The sequence below is a fragment of the Rana temporaria genome, chromosome 2 (assembly GCF_905171775.1).
Source record: "Rana temporaria chromosome 2, aRanTem1.1, whole genome shotgun sequence".
In the NCBI taxonomy this organism is placed as follows: domain Eukaryota; kingdom Metazoa; phylum Chordata; class Amphibia; order Anura; family Ranidae; genus Rana; species Rana temporaria.
The window spans coordinates 346,815,974-346,838,343 of NC_053490.1; the positions used below are offsets into that span (position 1 = coordinate 346,815,974).

General features: G+C 43.1%; 1 protein-coding gene across 1 annotated transcript in view; it reads left to right on the forward strand.

Annotated features, from left to right (window-relative positions):
* Positions 1-22,370, forward strand: part of PIK3C2B (phosphatidylinositol-4-phosphate 3-kinase catalytic subunit type 2 beta) — a 1,746,470-nt gene that overhangs the window by 154,581 nt on the left and 1,569,519 nt on the right. Inside the window, 1 exon segment of the mRNA XM_040339537.1 lies at positions 3,135-3,930. Coding sequence (XP_040195471.1) covers positions 3,223-3,930 — 708 coding nt within the window. The 5' untranslated portion in view covers positions 3,135-3,222.

Sequence of the window (22,370 nt, forward strand, 5' to 3'; positions counted from 1 at the left end):
CCAATGAATGATGTCGTGACCTGAATATCACAGCTCAATAACACACAATTCAGTATGAGAGGGCTATCATGGTATAGCATTCATGAAGGTCAAGGACACTGTGCTGCCAAGTCATGTAAGCAAAAAGCAGGTTGGCAAATAGCATTCATGAAGGTCAAGGACACTGTGCCGCCAAGTCATATAAGCAGAAAGCAGGTTAGCAAAATAGCAGCATAAAGATCAAGTTCATCTGCATGGTAATTTGATGATCGGCTGAATGCAGCAACAGTCACAAAGCAATGTGGTTATGTGCAAGGTACCAACATAATCAAAGGAAGGAGACACAGATGGAAACAGGATTTTAAGTCCGCTCACCAAACCAGGTTGTATGTGGAGATCATCTGATGTTGCAGTCTTCCTCTCTTCTAATAGAAAATCAAGAGACGGCTTGCTGCCATGTGCAGTGTAATGTAGCCAGGAAAATCTTCACCCTCGTCCCTGGGGATTTGAAGCTTCTGTTGGTATCTCTTGTGGGGAGGGATCCAGGTACTGCACACAGGTGCTCCCAATCAATGTGTCTTAGAATGTTGGTCTGCTGCTAAAAACTGCTTTTCCAGCTCCATTACTTTGCTCATAACAAGCCATTTCCAGTGCTAGACGCATGCATCCGGTCGTGTAGACAGACTGTAACAGTATGTCTTCACAGGAAGGACTGATTGCCCGACATGTTTCAACCACTCACCGTGGTTTTCATCAAGGGATAAGGAGGGGCATGTGGTGAGCCTCTATTTATATCAATTCTGTCGTCTATCATAGACATTGCATTTACACAAAAAGGCCACTAGATGCCAGATTCCTACAAACTCTCAAAGTCCTGTTGATTCACCAGCTGCATCGCTCTCTACCATCCAAATCGCATACACTAGTTAACATTTGTGCAGGGACAGTTCTAAGCACAGGAAACAAGCGCTATTTTACAGGCATACTATACACACCTCCTAGGTACGAAATTTTAAGGAATATTTCATTTTAATTGTTTCACATTAAGCATTATTAAAATCACTGCTCCTGAAAAAAACGTCAGTTTTTAAAACTTTTTTTTGCATTGATACATGTTCCCTGGGGCAGGACCCAGGTCCCCAAACACTTTTTATGACAATAACTTGCATATAAGCCTTTAAAATTGGCACTTTAGAATTCTCCCATAGACTTTTACAGGGTGTTTCGCAGCTTTTCGCTAAACAGAGAACAATTTGGGGTGTTCGCGGCAAATTTGAATGGACAAACAGGCAATGTTCCAGTCGAACATGAGTTCATTCCTATTTGTAGCACATCCATAGCGCTGATCAATTTTGAATACAAACACAAGTCACTAGGTACCATAGCACATATTGGCACCCATTTAGATCATCGTAGCTATTTTTTTTATTTTTTTTTTGTCACATCAGTGTTTTTTTTTTTTTACTTTTCACCAACATCTCCTTCTTTACATTCTGCTGTCAGCAGGGAATCCACCAGCTGACAGCAAGGATGAGTCATTGGTTGTTGGGTAACTAGTGAGTGTAGGCTCCTTCTCAACCAATGGTTCATTCCTGCTGGCAGACAGCAGGGAATTGTCCCAGGCAGATGCTGAAACAGATGTAAAAATGTCTGTCGTCAGTTTACATCTGCTTATTTTCATTCAGGTCTGTTTAAATGGAACAGGACAAAGCCTTTTTCCATTTAAAACAAAAGCTAAAGGAAATGGATCTGTTTCCATCTGTTAGCCCATAGAGATGCATTGCTGGGTGAAAAAAGGACATAGGGGACGTCCATGTGAAAGGGGCCTTTAAGAGCTAGAGATGGAGAAACGGCAGTACACTCGCTGATCTTTCCAGTGAATGCTATGGGGGTGGGGGGGTGTCGGCACAGTTCCAACCATTGGAGGACTAGCAGCCTGTTCTCCCAGCTCAGTTTAAAAAAACTGACCACACTAGGATGGGTGTTTTTAATCCTCAGCACCCTGCCATATGGGCCATATTGAAGCCCATAAGAGTGGTTCACTGCTAAGGTCATCTAAAGTAAAAGCTAAACTTAACCTTACTATCCTTTTCGGCCAAGGAAGCTGCCATTGTAGCTTTTGTTTGATCTGCAATTGCCATGGTGCTGCACATGTGATCAGTTAAGACACAAACCATTTTCTGGTTAGACCGTTTGGTTAAAAGCACAAGCATATGTGACATGCAAAGAATGTAAATGTTTAATTCTGTGGGTTTATTTCCACACTGGTGAAAATGGGTAATAATGTAAAAGTTATATCGGCTGGAAGATCAGATAAATCATCAAAATCCTCTGCAGCTTTGGTAGCTGAATGTGGAGCCCACCTTAAGACCCCTTTCACACTGAGGGTGTTTTCCAGGCGCTATAGCGGTAAAAATAGCACCTGAAATCCGCCCTTAAACAGCTGCTCTATTCACTCCAGTGTGAAAGCCCGAGCTGCTCTATTCACTCCAGTGTGTTGCGCTGGCAAGGCTTCAGGAAAAGTCCTGCCAGCAGCTTCTTTGGAGTGCATTAGGAGCGGTGAACTCACCGCTCCTAGTGCGCTCCTGCCCATTGAAATCAATGGGCAGTGCCGCCCTACTGCTGGCAATACACTGCTGTAGTGGCGCATTGCGGGCAGTATTAACCCTTTCTCGGCCGCTAGCGGGGGTTAAAAGCACCCTGCTAGTGGCCGAAATGCGCTGCAAATCCAACCGTAGAATAGCAGTCACTGTTTGTACTGGTACCTATCTGGGAAAGATGAGCCGCGCTTCTTGTCCCACACTGCTGGCTATGAGTAGTGACAGTGACATCAGGCTCGGGAACTCAAGGCATACTGTGAGGCTGATTTTAGTTTGCCTGGCGGTACTCCGTCAAGCAGTAGCTACAGGGCTAACACTGATGCCACTGTTGGAAGGATATAAATACTCTGCAACAGTGGCCTGCAGCAGAACCACTGGGTCCTTTTTAATGATACCCTGGTTGAGAAACCCTGAACTAGATGATTTACTGGCAAGTGGGATAGATTTAAGGCTTTACAGCTGACCGGAAGTAATGCCTAACAAGCATAACAAGTATTTAAGCTCTCCAGTGACACGTTTTCATGTTTAAATAATATCAATTATTCTCTTTTCTAGGTGGTGTTCTGGAGAGTTATGCCTTCAGCAGCAAATGTTTTTTTTTTTCCATAGCAGCCTTTTTTTTGTGTTCGCATAATCACCAGTCATGTCAACTTCTGATGGAAAGAAAGAACAATGGCAAGGTCTAGAATCGTTGGGTATGACTCGAAAAGAACTGGCATTAGCAGAGGCACTTCAAATGGAGTATGATGCACTCTCTGACCTCAATAAAACAACTAGTGAGGTTGATGAGAGCCCTCTAATTTCCTTGGAAGATGTCTCACAAGTACCAAGTACTGCCCCGTCACTCTCAAAAACCAAACCTAGTCTCAATGAAGGCTTTTATATATATGGGGATGGATATCTCGGCAATAAACAAGATGAAGGAGAGAGCTGTCCAAAAAGTTTTTCTCCACCCCCATTACCACCTCGCACGCACCTGGGAAACTACTGCAAAAACACGCTCCAGTCCTCTACCTCAAAGGCCTCTCACTCTAAAGATGTCAATCTGTTCACTGGAGAGAATGAAGGGAATCCGCCTAGCTGCAGGATTTCAGAAGAGGATGCAAAATCGGGTTTGCTGAGGAGTGGAGGTGGATTTTCAGGCTTGGATTATGAGGGAATAAATACAATTACACGCTTGAATCTAGCATCAACCTATGATTCTGAGATACTGCACCAGGCTGAGGTACATTGGCAGAATGTGAGTTTACAAAAAGGTACTACAGGAAAACCAGTAGCACGAAGAAAGACTTTGCCACAAATCCCTCCTCGTACTTATCGACAAAAGTCAGACAACACAACAGCTGGACTAGTAAGTTATGAATTTAGCTAACTATTTTTTTGTATTTATTTGCAAATACTTTTACTGATTTTATAGTTTTGCTATGACTGACTTTTTTAAAGTGATGGTTAAAAAAAAGAAAAACCTTGGTCACATTATGCACTGCATTGGCTAGTACAGGCAGTAATACAATATTTACATGAATTACTAAGAGAAGACGGTGATAATTTATTTAGTGTCAGAATTTTTTTTTTTTTTACTTAAACTATGATAAAATAAGACGGCTAAAATATGATGTCTTTGACCATTTTCAAATCCTGTTATTCCCATTTTGTTTATCAATTTTGAATGGGAGGTAAAAACTTTTGCAGATACTTTTTTGTTTTTGTTTGTGCCCTTATTGGGAGGAAATCCTGAAGCTGACTGTTATCACCTTAACAAGAACTAAGGGGAAGTTTGTCACTGGGAATAAAAAGTCACAGTGGCAGCTGTTAAAGGTCAAACAGGAATTGACATGAATGCTTCTCAATAGGGTGTTGTGAAAAATATACTACAGCGCTAATTAAATAATCAATTCCACGTGCACATAAATAAAAAAAACAAATAATATAGCTGCTATCTTGAGTGATACCAAATCCAAACAGTGAAACATATAAAATATAGATGCGCTAATATTAACTTAAAAAGTGATAAAACGTACAAAGAAAAACTAATCAGGGAGAATACTCCATAAACTGTGAATTACTAATATGTCCTTAATTAGTGCACAGTGATTAGCAGGATTCCATGCAGGGAAAAAATCACTCTCTTCAATCTGAATGCTAATCCAGCCCTCCACCGCTGTGATCAGAAGATACAGGCACTCACAGACAGGGATTGCATGAAAGAAAAGAGAAAAAATCTCATTGCGCAATATTCGATGACAGATCAAAAAATGTAATCAGAGCATTGACATATGCACTCACGAATCCCGGCTTTCAGTAAAGCATGAAAACGCCACTCAGTATGTTGTTTCCTCAGCTCGATCCGATGCACTCGGATTCGATCGCAGGCTCCTCCCTACGCGTTACGTCACAGGCACGCGACTTACTCATGGGTTCATACGTTATGAGAATGGCTTGGGGTTTAGATAGCCTTCTCATTGACAGCGTTTACATTAGTGTGAGCAACCAAAGGGAAAGACAAACATCATTGCGGCAAAACTTTACTCACATAGCTGAATTCTAGTGAGATCAAATGTCGATGCATAGACACACATAATTTTAACCTCCCTGGCGGTCTTCCCGAGACTGACTCGGGGTTTGATTTTCCTGCTACGATCGGTAACCCCGAGTCAGTCTCGGGCTCGCCTCGCTGAATCCACAGGCACTTTTTACTTACCTTGTCCCTGGATCCAGCGATGCCACCGCGCTGTGTGAGCGAGCGGGACCTCGCTCGATTCACATAGTGCTTCCGTGTGACGCCGATCTCCGTTCCCTGCGACGTTACGACGCACGGGGACGGAGAACGGCGCCAAATTTAAAAACGTAAACAAACACTTTACATACAGTATACTGTAATCTTATAGATTACAGTACTGTATGTAAAAAAAACACACCCCCCTTGTCCCTAGTGGTCTGTCCTGTGTCATGCATGTAATTTTATATAATAAAAACGTTTCTTTCTCCCTGCAAACTGTAGATTGTCCATAGCAACCAAAAGTGTCCCTTTATGTCAAAAATAGTTTTAGATCAGCTAAAAAACAGCGATAATAAATTATAATCACTTGCAGAATTGTGCGATAGCGATTTGTGGGGAAATTCGTCATAAAAAAAAAAAAATAATGACAGCAACAATTCTGCAACTGAGCAAATTTCAGTGATTTTAATTTGATTACATTATTGAATAATTTTTATTATAATTATATTATTATTTGTTATAATTATTTATAATTATTTATTATATTATAATTTATAATTTTGTTTTTAAAAAAATGTCATACCCGGGATGCCTATTAGAATCTTGTTTGGTCAGATTTAAGTGAGTTATTTCTAAAAATTACAGACCTACAATATAAAACGCCAAATTTCCTTGCAAATAATGGTACCGCTTTCAGCACCTTTTTTCTGACAGAATCATACCGCCAGGGAGGTTAATAAACAAATTTAAAAAAATGTAATTGCTATAAAACTTTAAAAACATTCTATGTTGTTTGCTATGCGGATGGTGCATTTGCATTTGCATTTGCATATGCAATCTACTGCCCTCTTGTGGCCAGATATACAACAAGCATAGAATAAGTAGATGAACATTTAAAAATACAATTAAATAGATGCATCAACACTATTCAATATTATCAATAAAACATCAAAAATATGTAATAAAAATTGTACTAAAAAGTTAAAAAATTATTACTATAATAACAGTAATAAAAACCATCATAATGAATAAAAATCTATATATATTAATAAAATTAATTATTAATACAAAACCAAGAGTATGTTTACGAATTGGAAATGAATTTAAATCAAATTCGATATTAAGGCCAATGGGAGATAGAGTCTGCATCTCATGTATCCAGCGAGACTCAGTTTTACTTAATTCCCTTACTTTATGACTGCCCCTCCAGTGTGGAGTGTATTTGGCAATGGCCCAAAATTTCATTTCCTTGGGATTGTTGTGGTGGCATAGATCAAAGTGCCGAGACACATTGTGTTTGGGGAAGGCTTTTTGGATATTTTGGACATGTTCTCTGATGCGCTTCCACATTGGGCGCTTCGTGCGTCCAACATATTGGAGTGAGCAAGAGCACTCCAATACATATACTACCCCTTCAGTCCTACACGTGATCAGATCCTTTATGTTGTATTCCTTCTGAGTCACTGTAGATTTGAATTTAGAACATTTTTGTCCATTGAAATTGGTTTGCCTACACGCAAAACATCGTTTACATGGAAAAAAACCTTTTCCTTGGTAAAAAGTGAGTAAATTGTTTCGAACTGGTGGGTCAGGAATATTTTTTGCCACCAAATCCCTTAAAGTTGGTGCTCTTCTGTACACCACCCGTGGGTAACTCGGTAAAATTCCCTGTAGCTGTCTGTCTGCTTTCAAAATTGGCCAGTGTTTCTTTATAATAGCTTCAAGTTGCTTGTGTTGGGTGTTATAATTTAGAATTATGGGTAATTCAGTTTCCAGCCTTTTTGTCTTGATTTTGTCTTGTGTTAGAGAGGTACGTGGAGTTTCATACACCTTTTGTATTTGTTCCATTATAAAGTCCTTGTTATACCCTTTATCAATAAATTTTTTTCCGATCGTTTTAGCTTGATCCAAAAATACCTCAGGGTCTAAGCAATTCCTGCGAATCCTTAGCATTTGACCCTTTGGTATATTGATTAGCCACGGGTCATGGTGGCAGCTATCCACAGGGATATAGCTGTTCCTCTGGACCGGCTTAAAGTGTGTTCTAGTTTTTAGTTGTTGATTGTCTATAGTAATCTCTAAATCAAGGAACTGAATAGTAGTGTTGCTCAAAGTGTAGGTGAGTTTTATGTTCTTCTGGTTATCATTTAATTTCTCAAAAAACTGAGTTAGGGTATTCTCATCCCCCTTCCAAATGATGATACAGTCGTCTATAAATCTTCTGTAGAGTATGAGCTGCTCCGGCATACCTTCATATATGGACGACTCCTCCCACTCAGACATGTACACGTTGGCTACACTCGGTGCATATTTAGCACCCATTCCTATACCATTCAGTTGCCGGTAATACTCTGATTTATGCCAGAAGTAGTTGTGCTGTAGCCCATATGCAAGACATCTCAAAATAAACCTTTTTTGTTTCGATATGAGATGACCAAAACTGTTCAATGCCCATTTTGTGGCCCCAATGGCTTCTTCATGGTTTATCACAGTATACAATGAGGCCACATCAGCTGTGGCCAACAAGTAACCACAATTAGGTTCCAGTACTGTGCTCTCAAGGATCTGTATTAAATGCTTTGTGTCCCTGAGGTAAGCCCTAGTTTGGGGCACTAACGGCTGAATAAATCTATCCACATACTCCCCTAGGCGTGAGTTGATGGATTGAATCCCATTGATAATGGGACGTCCAGGGGGTTTCTCAGGATCCTTGTGGACTTTGGGAACAGTATATATAATGGGTACTCGGCACACCTCAGGTATTAGGTATTTAGCTTCTCTTTTGTTCAGCACTCCTTTTTCTTTTCCTCTATAGATCAAGTCAACTAGCTCCTCCTTGTATTCTCCTGTCGGATTGGAGCGTAATTTGATATAGGTATTGGTGTCCTCGAGTTGCTTGGCCAATTCTTCATAGTAATAGTCTTTGGCGAGGACCACAATGGCTCCACCCTTATCGGCTGGTCTTATTATAACCTCTTTGTTTTCTTCCAACATCTTAATACCCTTATGTATGGCCATGGGGTTCGGTAACTTCTTCACTTTAAGTTGGTCCAAATCTTTCAGTACCATCTTTGAAAAGACCTCAATATGTTGATTATTTACAACTTGCGGGTTGAACAGTGATTTGTTTCTCAACTGACTATGTTCAACCCTTCCTGGCATATTAGGTACAGCCTGATACGTTATTGGCTGTGTTAGCATGTATTTCTTGATGTTTAGTTTGCGTGTAAACTTTTTGATGTCTACATAAGTATCAAATTTGCTCAAATTCCGCTTAGGGTGACCTACAGTATGTAGGAAAAAAGAGAGAGAAAATAACCGCTCAGTAGTCTTCACAGAACCTCCTCACTGGAACCAAACCATGGGTGCCGGTGTGTTGTCACATTCTGCTCCCCATCACAGAATGCTCCGGAAGTCACGTTCCGTCGCCGCCATCTTCCTACACCCCACACTCCTGCACAGTAATGGTAGAGTGAGAAGGGGGCAAGCAGACATCTTGTTTTTTTCAGTTATTTTCAACACAAAACGGAGCTTATATGCTTAAATACAGTGTTTTTAAATCCGACGGACTGTTAGATGTTAAATGTGAAAATCAGAGGTGTTTTGTCACATGAGCAAACATGTAAGGTCATCAGGTCTGCTGCTGCTTTCAACATTTAACATTTAAACAGTCCGTCGGATTTCCAAATACTGTCTTTAAAGGATCACTAAAGGAAAATATTTTTTTAGCTAAATAGCTTCCTTTACCTTACTGCAGTCCTGGTTTCATGTCCTCATTGTTATTGAAGTAGCTGTAATTCTGCTCTGATCTCCACACTTCCTGCTTGTCTGGCTCCTTATGAAAAATCTCATGGCAGCTTTTCACTGTGGTCCAATCTGTGTGTCTAAAACTCCTCAGAACCAATCAGATTCATTTTAAAAACAAAACACTGCCCTGGATTTGTTTGTTTTTGTTCTGTGTCTCTCTCTACTTCACAGAAACTTGAAACCAGTTTAAAAACGAAAGTGAAACTGCAGGCACATTATATGATTTTTTTATCTATTTTTAATCATTTTTAAAAGGAATCAGTTAACTTTTATGTCTCTATACCCTGTAAACAGTCATTTCAGCAAACATTTTTTCTTCCTTTTAGTGACCCTTTAAGCATATAAGCTCCATTTTGTGTTGAAAATAAGTCTCAAATCGAAAACTTCAGTGGGTGTAACAAGATGTCCGCTTGCCCCCTTCTCACTCTATCTTTACTGTCCAGGATTGTGGGGTGTAGCAAGATGGCGGCAAAAAAACATCACTTCCGCAGCATTCTGTGATAGGGAGCGGAATGTGACACTGCACCAGCAATGCAACAGTGATGCAAAAATATGAAGGAAACTTGGACAGCCGCACTCCAAAAATGCTCTTTTAATTAAAATCGATCACAAAATAAACATGCCACAGCAAAAAAATTGGAACAAAAGCTAACGTTTCGCACTGTAGCTTCAGTGCTTAGTCATAGCTGGTAGCTATGACTAAGCACTGAAGCTACAGTGCGAAACGTTAGCTTTTGTTCCAATTTTTTTGCTGTGGCATGTTTATTTTGTGATCGATTTTAATTAAAAGAACATTTTTGGAGTGCGGCTGTCCAAGTTTCCTTCGTATTTTTGCATGTGTAGGAAAAAATTTGACATTGTTTGTTTCAGACCTAACCTTCTCTAAAGAAAACCAAAAACATTTAAGGTAGGGTGACAAGACCTCCCCGGTTTCCAGGGACAGTCCCTGGATTGAGGAGTTTGTCCCTGGATTGCAGTGGCATGGGAAGGGCATTTGGTACTCTCGCCCTGGGTGAAACTTGATCAGAGAGCAATGATCAGAGAGCAATCTAGGGGAGAATCCAGCACCCGTTAATCTAGGGAGAAGTGACTTAGATAGGAGTATGAGGTCTATGCGGGACATCGAGTGGTGGGAAGCGGAGAAACAGGAATAGGCCCGGGATGTAGGGTTCTTGAATCTCCATGAGTAAACAAGGTTAAAGTCAGCTAGGAGTCTCGCAAATCTCGTGAGGCGGGGGCGGGGGGCCCCATCATTCTCTCAAGCGTCGGATCTAACACATTGTTAAAGTCACCTAGCCATATCGTAGGTACGTTGGGGTGTAAAGCCATAAAATTAAACTCAGCCGTGAGGATAGTAGATTGCAACGGGGGTGGTACATAAAATGCTAGCAATAGAGGAGAGGCGCATGTGCGGAGCCCGGAGGATGGCTGCTTGACCCGGGAGCTCCTCATCACCCCAGTCCAGCGGTGCCTGTAAGTGAGCCAAAAACAGTCTGGAAGTCGTGCCACCGCTACACACAACACCCCCAGACACCAGGGATCCCCCTATATACTTGGCTTAATTAAAGGGACACATTAAAGCTGTTATTTTGCTGTTTAAAAACACTGCAAAAAACGGTAGAAATCCAAGATGGCTGCTGCACCTCACAAGAGCAGAGCTGAGGAGATGCCTGAGGGAAGGAATCTTTCAGAAGCGGCTCCCCTACTTTTTAACCCCCTGGTTCAAGTGAATAATCAGCAAGATATACCCCCCTCAATAAATTCTACAGAACCCCTGGCAGGCTGTAATATGGAGGACTTTGCAATTCCCCTCATGGGACCTAACATAGGAAGTCAGGCTGCTCAATTCTCTGTCAGCCCCCTGACTGCAGCCTCTGCATTCTCAGTGAATGATTTATATCAGGCACTGGCTGAACTCCTGGATAGGGGACTTTCTCAAACTGCTACCAAGATAACAGGAGAATTAAAAGCAGATTTTCAGAATTTGGGCACCAGAATTGAAGCTATAGAAAACAAGCTTGATCAAACTATGGCAGCCACAAACCAGAACTCAGAGCATATCCAAACAGTACAGGAGCAATTGGATGTGGCCCTTTCCAGGATCGACGAGTTGGAGAACAGATCCAGGAGGTATAATATCCGGATCAGAGGTCTGCCTGAATCCATCACTGACATTCCAGCAGCGGTACAAAATGTGATCCAGGGTCTGATCCCTAACATTGCTCAAAACCGCCTAGAGCTTGACAGAGCCCACAGAGCCCTGGGGCCACCCAGAAAGGACGGCTTACCGCGGGACATCATCGCAAAACCTCACTTTTACGCAGTAAAGGATGAAGTCATGAGACTAGCACGTTCTGTGCCCAATGTTTTGTGTCAAGGTCATCCCGTCCAAATATACACAGACCTTTCACCCTCCACAATGCAGCGAAGACGGTCATTGAAACCGCTACTTCTAGTCCTGGCCCAAAAGGATATAAAATATAAATGGGCATTCCCCTTTGCGGTCAAGTTCTCAGAAAAAGGGAAGAATTACTCCTTCTCCACTTTCCCTGATGGTGAAAGATTACTTCTACGCCTTAAGCTCATATCGCAAGAACCCGCCATGGATACTTCTCATAGTATTCCAAATACTTCCAAGAGACCGACCCCCACCAGTCCTCAATCCCTGCTCTGGACCAGGTCGAAGTCCAAGAAGGCTAGAGACGGCGGACCCATCTGACCTGATCTCAGTTGACACATTGGTCATATTCACCTTGAACTTTAGAGGATCTCGGACGGACCTAAGCCTGAGGATTAGACTTTCTGTGATCTGCTTAACAATTTCTTGGCCATTTGCTATTACACCGTTCCTTCACTTCCTTAAAAGATCGACCCCCTTTTTCTTTTTTTTTTTTTTTGCAGGGGGATGTCCCCATCTTGATTTTGGGGTCCCTCCCTCCTCGATTTCCTCAGAGGGGAGGACGGGGGGACTTTCGGGTCGGACCTAGATCCGACCGAACTGGGTTTTGAATTACTTGATTCCTTCCAGTTACTGTTTTTGAAAATTGTTTCATGCATTTTTTCAGGGGCGCCCTGGCTGGGGTGGGACCCATGTACCTCTGCCTTTCCCTCAGACTCCAGAAGGTCTCTGGGGGCGAGGTCGCTTGTTCCCTCCTGGAGCAAGCTTGACTTATTCTACCTTGGTAGAAGTTCTCGAGGGGCGTATGTATTTTCGCTTTTTTTATCTATTCTCCTTTAGTTGGATTGGGAGACCTTCCTTTCATCTCTTTTTCTCTTTCGATTCTGTTCTTTCCTTTTCTGTTCCTTGCCTTTCCCACATGTGTCTAACCTTTCATTATTTTACAGCTTGCATTACCTACGAACAAAGGGTGTTCACCTGGCTGCCTGATGTCCATCCTGACAGCTGGCAGGGAAGACATCTAAGGGTGAGTGGAGGTGGAGACAGACACAGTGACTTTTCGGATCCCCATGGCTGATCACGTACAGAGCTCCCTCAAAATAGCCACACATAATGTTCAGGGCCTGAACTCCCCCGTCAAAAGGCGAAAGATCTTTGATAGTTACAAAGCACTCGGACTTGACATCCTCATGATCCAAGAGACCCACTTTCCTGGGCGGTACAGTCCCAAATTTGTCCACTCTCATTTTCCCCTTTTCTATTTGGCTAATGCTGAGAATAAAACTAAAGGGGTTGCAATCTTTCTCTCCAAATCCTGTAACTTTGAATATCTCTCTGACTTCAAAGACCCAGAGGGAAGGTTTATATTGGTTAAGGGCAAAATTGAGGGTCATCTTTACTCCCTGGTCTCATACTATTCTCCCAACAAAGGGCAAGACAAGTTTTTCCAACTAATCTTGGATACTGTAACCCCCCTTATGGAAGGCACAGTCATTTGGGGGGGGATTCCAATGTGGCTTTTGACCAAGGTTTGGACAAATCCAAACCTCCATCTGCCCAGCTTACTAGACCCACTAGGGTCAGCCTGAAAATTGCCAAACTACTCCATGACAGGGGGATGACAGATGTCTGGCGGGAGTCTAATGCTTCAAAGAGAGACTATACCTATTACTCTCACCCGCATAATACCTATGCCAGGATTGACCTTATTTTAATTCCTTTATTTGTCCTTCCGGCAGTGATCAAGGCCCAAATCAGAGACACGGTCCTGTCCGACCACTCCATGGTCATCATGTCCATACGCACTATAGCCGGTATGGCAAAGAGTGGACATTGGCAGCTAAACGAGTCCATTCTCTCCAATCCAACCACAACAACAGAAATCAATAAAGCTCTTCAAGAATATTTCACAATTAACAATGTTGAGGATATCTCCGCGGAGACCCTATGGGCAGCCCATAAAGCTTGTATTAGAGGTAAAATTATTCAGATCTCCACACGAATCAAAAGAGAACACAAAGAGGACGTTGTGCGATTGGAGAGGTCATACAGGACCCTAAGGGCACAACACAAAAAGAAACCGTCTTTAGCCTTACTAGAGAATATTGACAAGCTGAGACTAGAACTTAATTTAGTTCTCACAACAAAAGCGGAGTGATCTCTCCGCTGGAGTGGCAATAAGTTTTACACCCAAAAAGAAAAGATAGGTCAGATGTTAGCGACCAAATTGTCCCCTAAAACAAGGTTTCATTCCTTGCCCAAGATACGCGTGGCGGGTCAAGAACCTACGGCCAATCCAAAAAAGATTCTGGAAGCATTTCAAACATTCTATTCCAACCTGTATAGTGCTCCTCCACAGCTTCCCAGGGACTCGATCAACGATTTCCTGGACAGCCTACCCATCCCATCTTTAGACACAGAACATAGAGACAGGTTGGAAGCACCTTTTTCAGTTGAGGAGGTGGCGACAGTAATCAAGGGCCTCCGTAAGGGTTCAGCCCCAGGCCCAGATGGTCTATCAGTCCCCTATTATAAAACATTTGCAGATACCCTAGTCCCACATATGACAAACTTTTTTAATTTCAAGACTCAAGGCTCCCCCTTGGGTACACAACTGAATACTGCATACATTACGGTTATTCCAAAACCGGAGAAAAATCTAGAAGTCTGTAATTACCGCCCCATATCCCTGATAAATAATGACCTAAAAATTCTTACAAAAATTCTAGCTGTCCGCATCTCCTCTTTAATTGTTAAATATATTCACAAGCACCAAGTTGGGTTTATCCCAGGTCGACAAGGCCCAGATCAAGTGAGAAGGGCAGTAGACATTGTCTCAATCTTGCAATCCAACTGGGACAGAGGTCCGAAACAACAAGGCTTTCTCCTAGCACTTGATCTGCAGAAGGCCTTTGATTCTGTGTCCTGGCAATATCTCCTCCCCCTACTAGAGCGATGGGGCTTTGGCCCGAGATTCCTGGGGGTGATACAAGCTCTCTATTCCAACCCCAAGGCCCTAATCCGAATCCAAGGGTACTATTCTTCCCCAATAGACATAGCTAGGGGTACCAGACAGGGATGCCCTCTCTCCCCAATCATTTTTGCAATGGCAATTGAAACCCTGGCAATAGCTATCCGACAGAACCCTGACATTCTGGGTGTATCATGCGGAGATCAAACTCCATAAATGTGGGCTCTTTGCCGATGATTTACTATTATTTCTAACCTCTCCTATTACTTCCTTACCAAACCTCTACAGGGTAATTTCAGAATTCTCTAAAATCTCTGGGCTTCAGGTTAATTATGCCAAATCACAAGCCTTGAATGTGTCCCTCCCACCTTCCACAGTATCCCTCCTCCAACAGTCATTCAAATTTGAATGGTGTCCCTCATCCATCAAATATCTAGGGATTTCCTTAACAGCGCGTACAGAATCCCTATACACAAACAATTATCCTCCCCTATACCGAAAACTTACAGCAGACATGAATAACTGGGCCAAATAGGAACTTTCCTGGCTAGGCAGAATTAACTCTATAAAGATGACCTTGCTTCCTAGAATCTTATATCTATTTCGCTCCCTTCCCATCTCCATCAGAAAAGACCAGTTGCAGTCTTTACAAAGCAAAATACTCAAATTCATCTGGGGCAAGTCAGGTTACAGAATTCCCCAAAACACCCTATATAACCGTAGGAAAAGAGGGGGGCTGGGATTACCGCATCTATATAAGTACTTCTTAGCCGCCAGACTGGCTCAACTATCAGTAGTTAACTCCAAACTTGATAAACCGGACTGGGTCCACATAGAGAAACAGGCTGTCCCCCATCTTTCCCTAGACTACTTACTTTGGTTCCCCCAAAAGAGAAGACCACCCATTTTGTCCCCCTCCCTCTCTCAATCTTGCGCCCTTTGGGATAGAATCCGTCACCTTCCAGCCCTGGTTTCGAAAGGGCAACCTCTAGCCAATATATTTTAAAACCCAAATTTTTCACCTGGAATGGACAATAAGGCCTTCAGTTGGTGGTTGGACAGGGGCCTGTACCGCATAGGACACTATTTCACAACCAAGGGCCCTCTTACCCTAGACCACTGTTTAACCAAATTGGATCTCCCTGACACTGAAAATTTCAGATTCAGACAGATATCACAATTCCTACACACTCTATGGACGGAGAGACCTCTACCTCCCAAATTCACAGACTACGAGCTCTGGTGCGGGCAGGCCATGGGACAAAGGGGAGGGATATCTGTCATCTACTCTTCCCTCACTCGCCCGATCGAGAAGTCTTCCTACATGATGGCATGGGAGGCTTTGAATCATTTCAGGGTGTGATACATTTGCCTATATGTCTCAGTGTACTGCTCCCTGCTAGCCATGGGTAGATGTAGAAAGGAATTTCATGTGTGATTCATTCCTCTGACAGGTTATTGACGTGCTAATGTCCCCTCACTATTCTAAAGGTTAATTGATCAATTGTGTTGTGTAAAGAAGATCTGTGTTTACCCTTAAAAGATGTGTATTGTATCATCAGGCTAAATGATTAGAGAAGTAGTATGTTAATTATTCTGATTGCTTCAGTGTAGTAATTAACTCCAGTGATGTCTTTATCTAAAGAAATGTGTCTGCATGGTCGGCTCCGACTTGTCTCCTATAATCTGTATGGGAAACCCCACTGTGTGAGGGGGGCGTTCCTAACAGGCGGTAACCACATATAAGCTGAGTTTTTTGTGTCAATAAAGTGTCTTGGTTCCAGCATCCAGTCTTGACTCATGTGTGGGGAATCCTGTGATGTTCTTGTATGGAGAGGAGGGAATGCTTGACGGGGATATCATACCGATACCGTCACACAGGGTATCTTAAATACTTCCTTGAGTTCTCATGAGGTGGTACATGACTCCCGCCAGACTTGCGGCCATCTACCCATCATCAGATCCCAGTTGTTTTAGAGGATGCCAACTCCTGGGTTCGATGGTGCATGTCTGGTGGGAATGTCCCAGAATTAGACCAGTCTGGAAGAAGATTTTTAACCTCATCTACACAGTCACTGAATGCTCGGTCCCCAGGTCAGCATCTGTTGCTTTCCTAAACGCTCGGATTCCGGGTATATCCAAGCCCAATCAGAAGCTGATCCGATTTATGCTCCTCGGGGCTAAAATTACCATCGCTAGGGCTTGGAAACAACCCAGGGTTTCCATTAAAGCGGTAAACCGCAAGATTTCATGGATCATGATGCAGGAAAAGCTGGGTAGCATCCTATCTAACACAAAACAAAAATTTGAAGCTGTATGGGAACCATGGGCGTCCCGCTGTGGTTTATCTCTAGCTACTGGGGTACACCCTGGGCAACCTGCATCCTCCAGCTCTAGTTAGGCACATGCTCCCTTCCCTTTCTTTTTCTCTTCCCCCCACTTCTCTTTCTCTTTCCTACCTATTATCCTTTTAAGATAGTTGTTTGACTTAAGGGTAATGTTTTATATTCGGTTTTTTATGAAAAACAATTTGGCAACACTATAGGCCTTATTGAATTCGTAAGTACGAGCTAGAAGTGCACTGAAGTCAAATTCGGACCCACTAATTTTCTTACGTTTGCTTTTATTGGAGGGGTGGATTGGGGGGGGGGGGCCTGGCCGGGGCACAGAATGATCCCATTAGGGGTGCCTGGGACAGGTAGGACTCCCCTGAGCGAGTGACCACTATATTCAATTTTTTTCCCTCTCCTTCCCCTGTTAGCAAGCTTGTATATTTTCTTTAATCAGCCTACAATCGGGCAATATGAAGTCGGTTGAGCCCTTGTTGCTGACATTTTGCCTTATCTGTTGAATGTTTTGATGTTGTAGGCCTTTGGTCATACTGTAATTGTATTCTATATTTGTAAAAATAAAAATCTATTGAAAGTAAAAAATGCTAGCAATAATATTGTATCCCCATGCAGCTTGGCTTTTAGGAAAACATATCTACCCAACGGGTCAATCTCTGAATCCTGGAGCTCAGTGTGTTGTCTTAGCGATCAATATCGAAACCCCCCTGCAGTGCGTGGTGTGGACAGAATGGTAAGCCCATCCCAACCACGGGCGTCTAAGTGCCCTCTGGACCGATCCTTCAGCATGAGTCTCCGCCAGGACCACCACATCAGCTTTTTTGAGCAGCGCAAAGACAGCCGACCTCTTAATCGGGTCTCTCACCCCGCGGACATTCCTAGTGAGGAACTTCAGTGTAGCCATGGGGTAAGATGTGTGGGATATAAAACTCCAGGATCCAGGTTGCCCTTAAAATCACACATTGAGTCAGATAATCTCCTAGGGAGAGTGAACATTAGCAACACAGCAAAAGTATCATGGTACCAAAAAAAACAATTATAAACATAACAAAACATTCCGTCTCTAACAAGTAGAACCCATAAAAACCCCCTCCCTGCCCTGCACTGAACCCAACTGGTGCGGGCGTTTACCTTTTATCTGCCAACATGGCAAGTACAGTGCCTATCCTGTGAAGGAAATGTTCCGAATCAACAAATCAGAATCAAACATAGGGGTCACCGATGCTGCTACAGTGATGAAAAATATATTAATTACTTAACGACCCGCCCATAAACAAAATACGTCTACAGGGCGGTTCGTTAACTCTGAAAGGGCGTACATTGACATCCTCCCAGAATCGCGCCCCCTGGGGCACGCACACGGGAATGTCCGTGACCGCCGGTTCCAGAGGACCCCGGCGCATCACGGATCGCGGTAAATTGCCGCTGATAGAGCCAATGCCAATGACGAAGCTATCACGTGTAAACAAACCGGCGTCATTTGATGACGCCGGTTCCTTCCTCCTCTCTCTGTACCGATGGGTACAGTGTAAGAGGAGAGCGGGTGTCATCAGCGCTGTGGTCTGGATCTGTGACTATTGCAGTCACAGATCCAGCCATCCCTGTAATACTCTGCAATACCCCTGCGCAATACTCTGCAATACCCCTGCACAATACTCTGCAATACCCCTGCAAGTTCTCTGCAATACTCCTGCCAGCACTATTCCTGATACCCCCCCATAATTCTCTGCAATACTCCCGCACAATACTCTGCAATACCCCTGCACAATACTCTGCAATGCCCCTGCCAGTACTCTGCAATACCCCCGCACAATACTCTGCAATACCCCCGCACAATACTCTGCAATACCCCCGCACAATACTCTGCAATACCCCCGAATAATACTCTGCAATACCCCTGCCAGTACTCTGCAATACCCCCGCACAATACTCTGCAATACCCCCGCACAATACTCTGCAATACCCCCGCACAATACTCTGCAATACCCCTGCACAATACTCTGCAATGCCCCTGCCAGTACTCTGCAATACCCCCGCACAATACTCTGCAATACCCCCGCACAATACTCTGCAATACCCCCGCACAATACTCTGCAATACCCCCGCACAATACTCTGCAATACCCCTGCAATACCCCCGCACAATACTCTGCAATGCCCCTGCCAGTACTCTGCAATACCCCCCCACAATACTCTGCAATACCCACGCACAATACTCTGCAATACCCCCACACAATACTCTGCAATAACCCCGCACAATACTCTGCAATACCCCCCACAATACATACTCTGCAATACCCCCCACAATACTCTGCAATACCCCCTCACAATACTCTGCAATACCCCCTCACAATACTCTGCAATACCCCCGCACAATACTCTGCAATACCCCCGCACAATACTCTGCAATACCCCCGCACAATACTCTGCAATACCCCGGCCAATACTTTGCAATACCCCGGCCAATACTCTTCAATACGTGGAAAATACTTTGGGGGAAAAAAAGATAACCAGGGCTGTGGAGTCGGTAGATAAATGTTCCGACTCCGACTCCTCAGTTTTATGTACTTCCGACTCCGACTCCTCTGTATTAATATGCAAATGTATTTTATACATTCCTTGAGGGAAAGAAACGCAACCTACCACAGGACTACTGGCTGGGAAGCCAACAGTCTACTGTATTGCACAGTTTAAGCAAAAGACAAACACAATGAAAACAAAGTTTTATAAAAAAAAAAATTATTAATCAATCAAGAGGCTGGATAGTAGCAGCAGGCATAAACATCAGGAACAGGATCTTTACCAGTTCAAAAATACAAACCACATTATTTGGTTGTTTTAGAACAAAAACAAAGCTTATCTATAATGAACCAAAAACAAAATCTGTAAAACCTAGAAATGGTTTATATTAATCTTGAAATGTAGTTATAGGCTTAGAAAATGCAAATCAATTCAATGTAGAGTTCTAAGGAAGAGAATTGCCTCTGCCAGATCCTCTTTCATAGAGGCTCTTAAGTCAGACTTTATTATTTTTAGGGCTGAAAATAATCTTTCGACACTGACTTGGGTGGGTGGCATTGCAGTAACTATTCTGGCCACATCACTAACGATCTCTGGATAAACAAGGATGGCTTCTTCAACAGTAAGTTTTGATGAGCGATCATACTTTTCAACTTCTTTTAGTGCTTTATAAAACTCCTGTTGGAATTTTTTTATTTGGACACTTACTGGTTCTCTAACATGCGTTCCCTGTAAAAGCAGAACACAACACTATGGAAAGTATAAGTATTGCAGCTCCTAATTGTGCGTTGCGTGCCATATAGTGAAGCACATGAAAAGCATGCTTCTTCACGGTCACTTAACGTGTTCGTTTTGCGGTTACGTGAGGCACTGCATGCATTGGTCTTTATTCTTACAGTAGAGAAGTCATTAATTATAACTTTTTGTGAATTGGGACATTTAAACTTGCTTTTTTTTTTTATTCCAATCTAAATTTAGTAGGAGTCGGAGTCGGTGCATTGTTTGCCGACTCCGACTCCAGGTACCCAAAATTTCCCCCGACTCCGACTCCTCGACTCCGACTCCGACTCCTCGACTCCGACTCCGACTCCACAGCCCTGGTTTTAACCACTTCCTGCCCGCCGGCCGTCATATGACTTTGTGCAGGGATATCTGAATGATGCCTGCAGCTACAGGCATCATTCAGATATCTTTTTCAGCCGGCGATTCTCTACACCATAAGAATGATCATGGCGGCTGTTCTTCCTCTTGATCGTTCTTACGGGAGGCGAAATGGGACATCCCCCACCTCCCATCGCCCTCCGTTGCTTCTTCCGACTCACCGCTACGATCGAAGCCAGGATCGTTTTTTTTATTATTTCAGGCTTCCCAGCCTAGAGGTGAGATGTGGGGTCTTATTGACCCCATATCTCACTGTAAAGAGGACCTGTCATGCTATATTCCTATTACAAGGGATGTTTACATTCCTTGTAATAGGAAGTGATTAAAACATTTATTTTTGGGGAAAACGTGTCAAACTAAAATAAAGTAAAATGAACAATAAAAAAAAGATAATAATAATTAAAGCGCCCCTGTTCCCGTGTGCTCGTATACAGAAGCGAACACACACGTAAGTCCCGTCCACATATGAAAACGGTGTTCAAACCACACATGTGAGGTATCGCTGCGAACGTTGGAGCGAGAGCAATAATTTTGGCCCTAGACCAATTCTTCAACTAAAAAGATGTAACCAGTAAACATATTTAAATCGTCACCTATGGGGATTTTTAAGTAGTGAGGTTTGGCGCCATTCCACAAGCGTGTGCAATTTTGAAAGGTGACATGTTGGGTATCTATTTATTGGGCTAACTTTTTTTTTTTTTTTTTAAAGCACAAAACAGTTTTATTTCCAAAAAAACGTGTTCGAAAAATTGCTGTGCAAAGACCGCCATTGTATTCTCTATGGTCTTTGCTAAAAAAGCATATATCATTTTTTGGGGTTCTATGTAGTTTTCTTGCAAATAAATGATGATTTTTAGGCCGGGTACTAACGAGCAAACATGTACGATGAAACCGGTCCGTCGGACCGCTTTCACCGTACATGTCTGCCAGGGGGCTTCTGTACGATGGCTGTACTAACCATCGTACAGAAGTCCGCGCGTAAACAATACGCGGGGCGTGTCCGCGTCGCCGCCGCGACGTGGGCGGGCCTGCCATTTAAAGGCTTCCACGCATGCGTCTAAGTCATTCGACGCATGCGAGGGACGGCGGGCGCTCGGACATGTACGGTAGGTCTGTACTGACGACCGTACATGTCCGAGCGGGCAGGATTCCAGCGGACGGTTTTAAAACACGTCCAGGAATATTTGTCTGCTGGGAAAAGGCCCGGCGGGCAAATGTTTGCTGAAATTCGGCCCGCTCGCGCCTACACACGACCGAACATGTATGCTGAAACTGGCCCGCGGACCAGTTTCAGCATACATGTTTGGTCGTGTGTACGGGGCCTAACATGTAGGAGAGAAATGTCAGAATTGGCCTGGGTGCTCCAGAAGGCCTGATGGTGCTCCCTGCATGTTGGGCCTCTGTATGTGGCCACGCTGTGTAAACGTCTCACACATGTGGTATCGCCATACTCGGGAGGAATAGCAGAATGTGTTTTGCGGTGTATTTTGTGGTATGCATATGCTGTGTGTGTGAGAAATAACCTGCTAATATGAACATTTTGTGAAATAAAAATAAAAAATATCTTGATTTTTGCAAAGAATTGTGGGAAAAAATTACAACTTCAAAAACCTCACCATGCCTCTTTCTAAATACCTTGGAATGTCTTCTTTCCAAAAGGGTGTAATTTTGGGGGTATTTGTACTTTTCTGGCATGTCTCAAGAAATGAGATAGGCCATCAGTACTTGAGGTGTGATCAATTTTCAGATATTTGCACCATAGCTTGTGGACGCTATAACTTTCACAAATACCAAATAATATACACGATTTGTACTTATTTTTACCAAAGTTATGTAGCAGTATAAATATTGGCCAAAATTTATGAAGA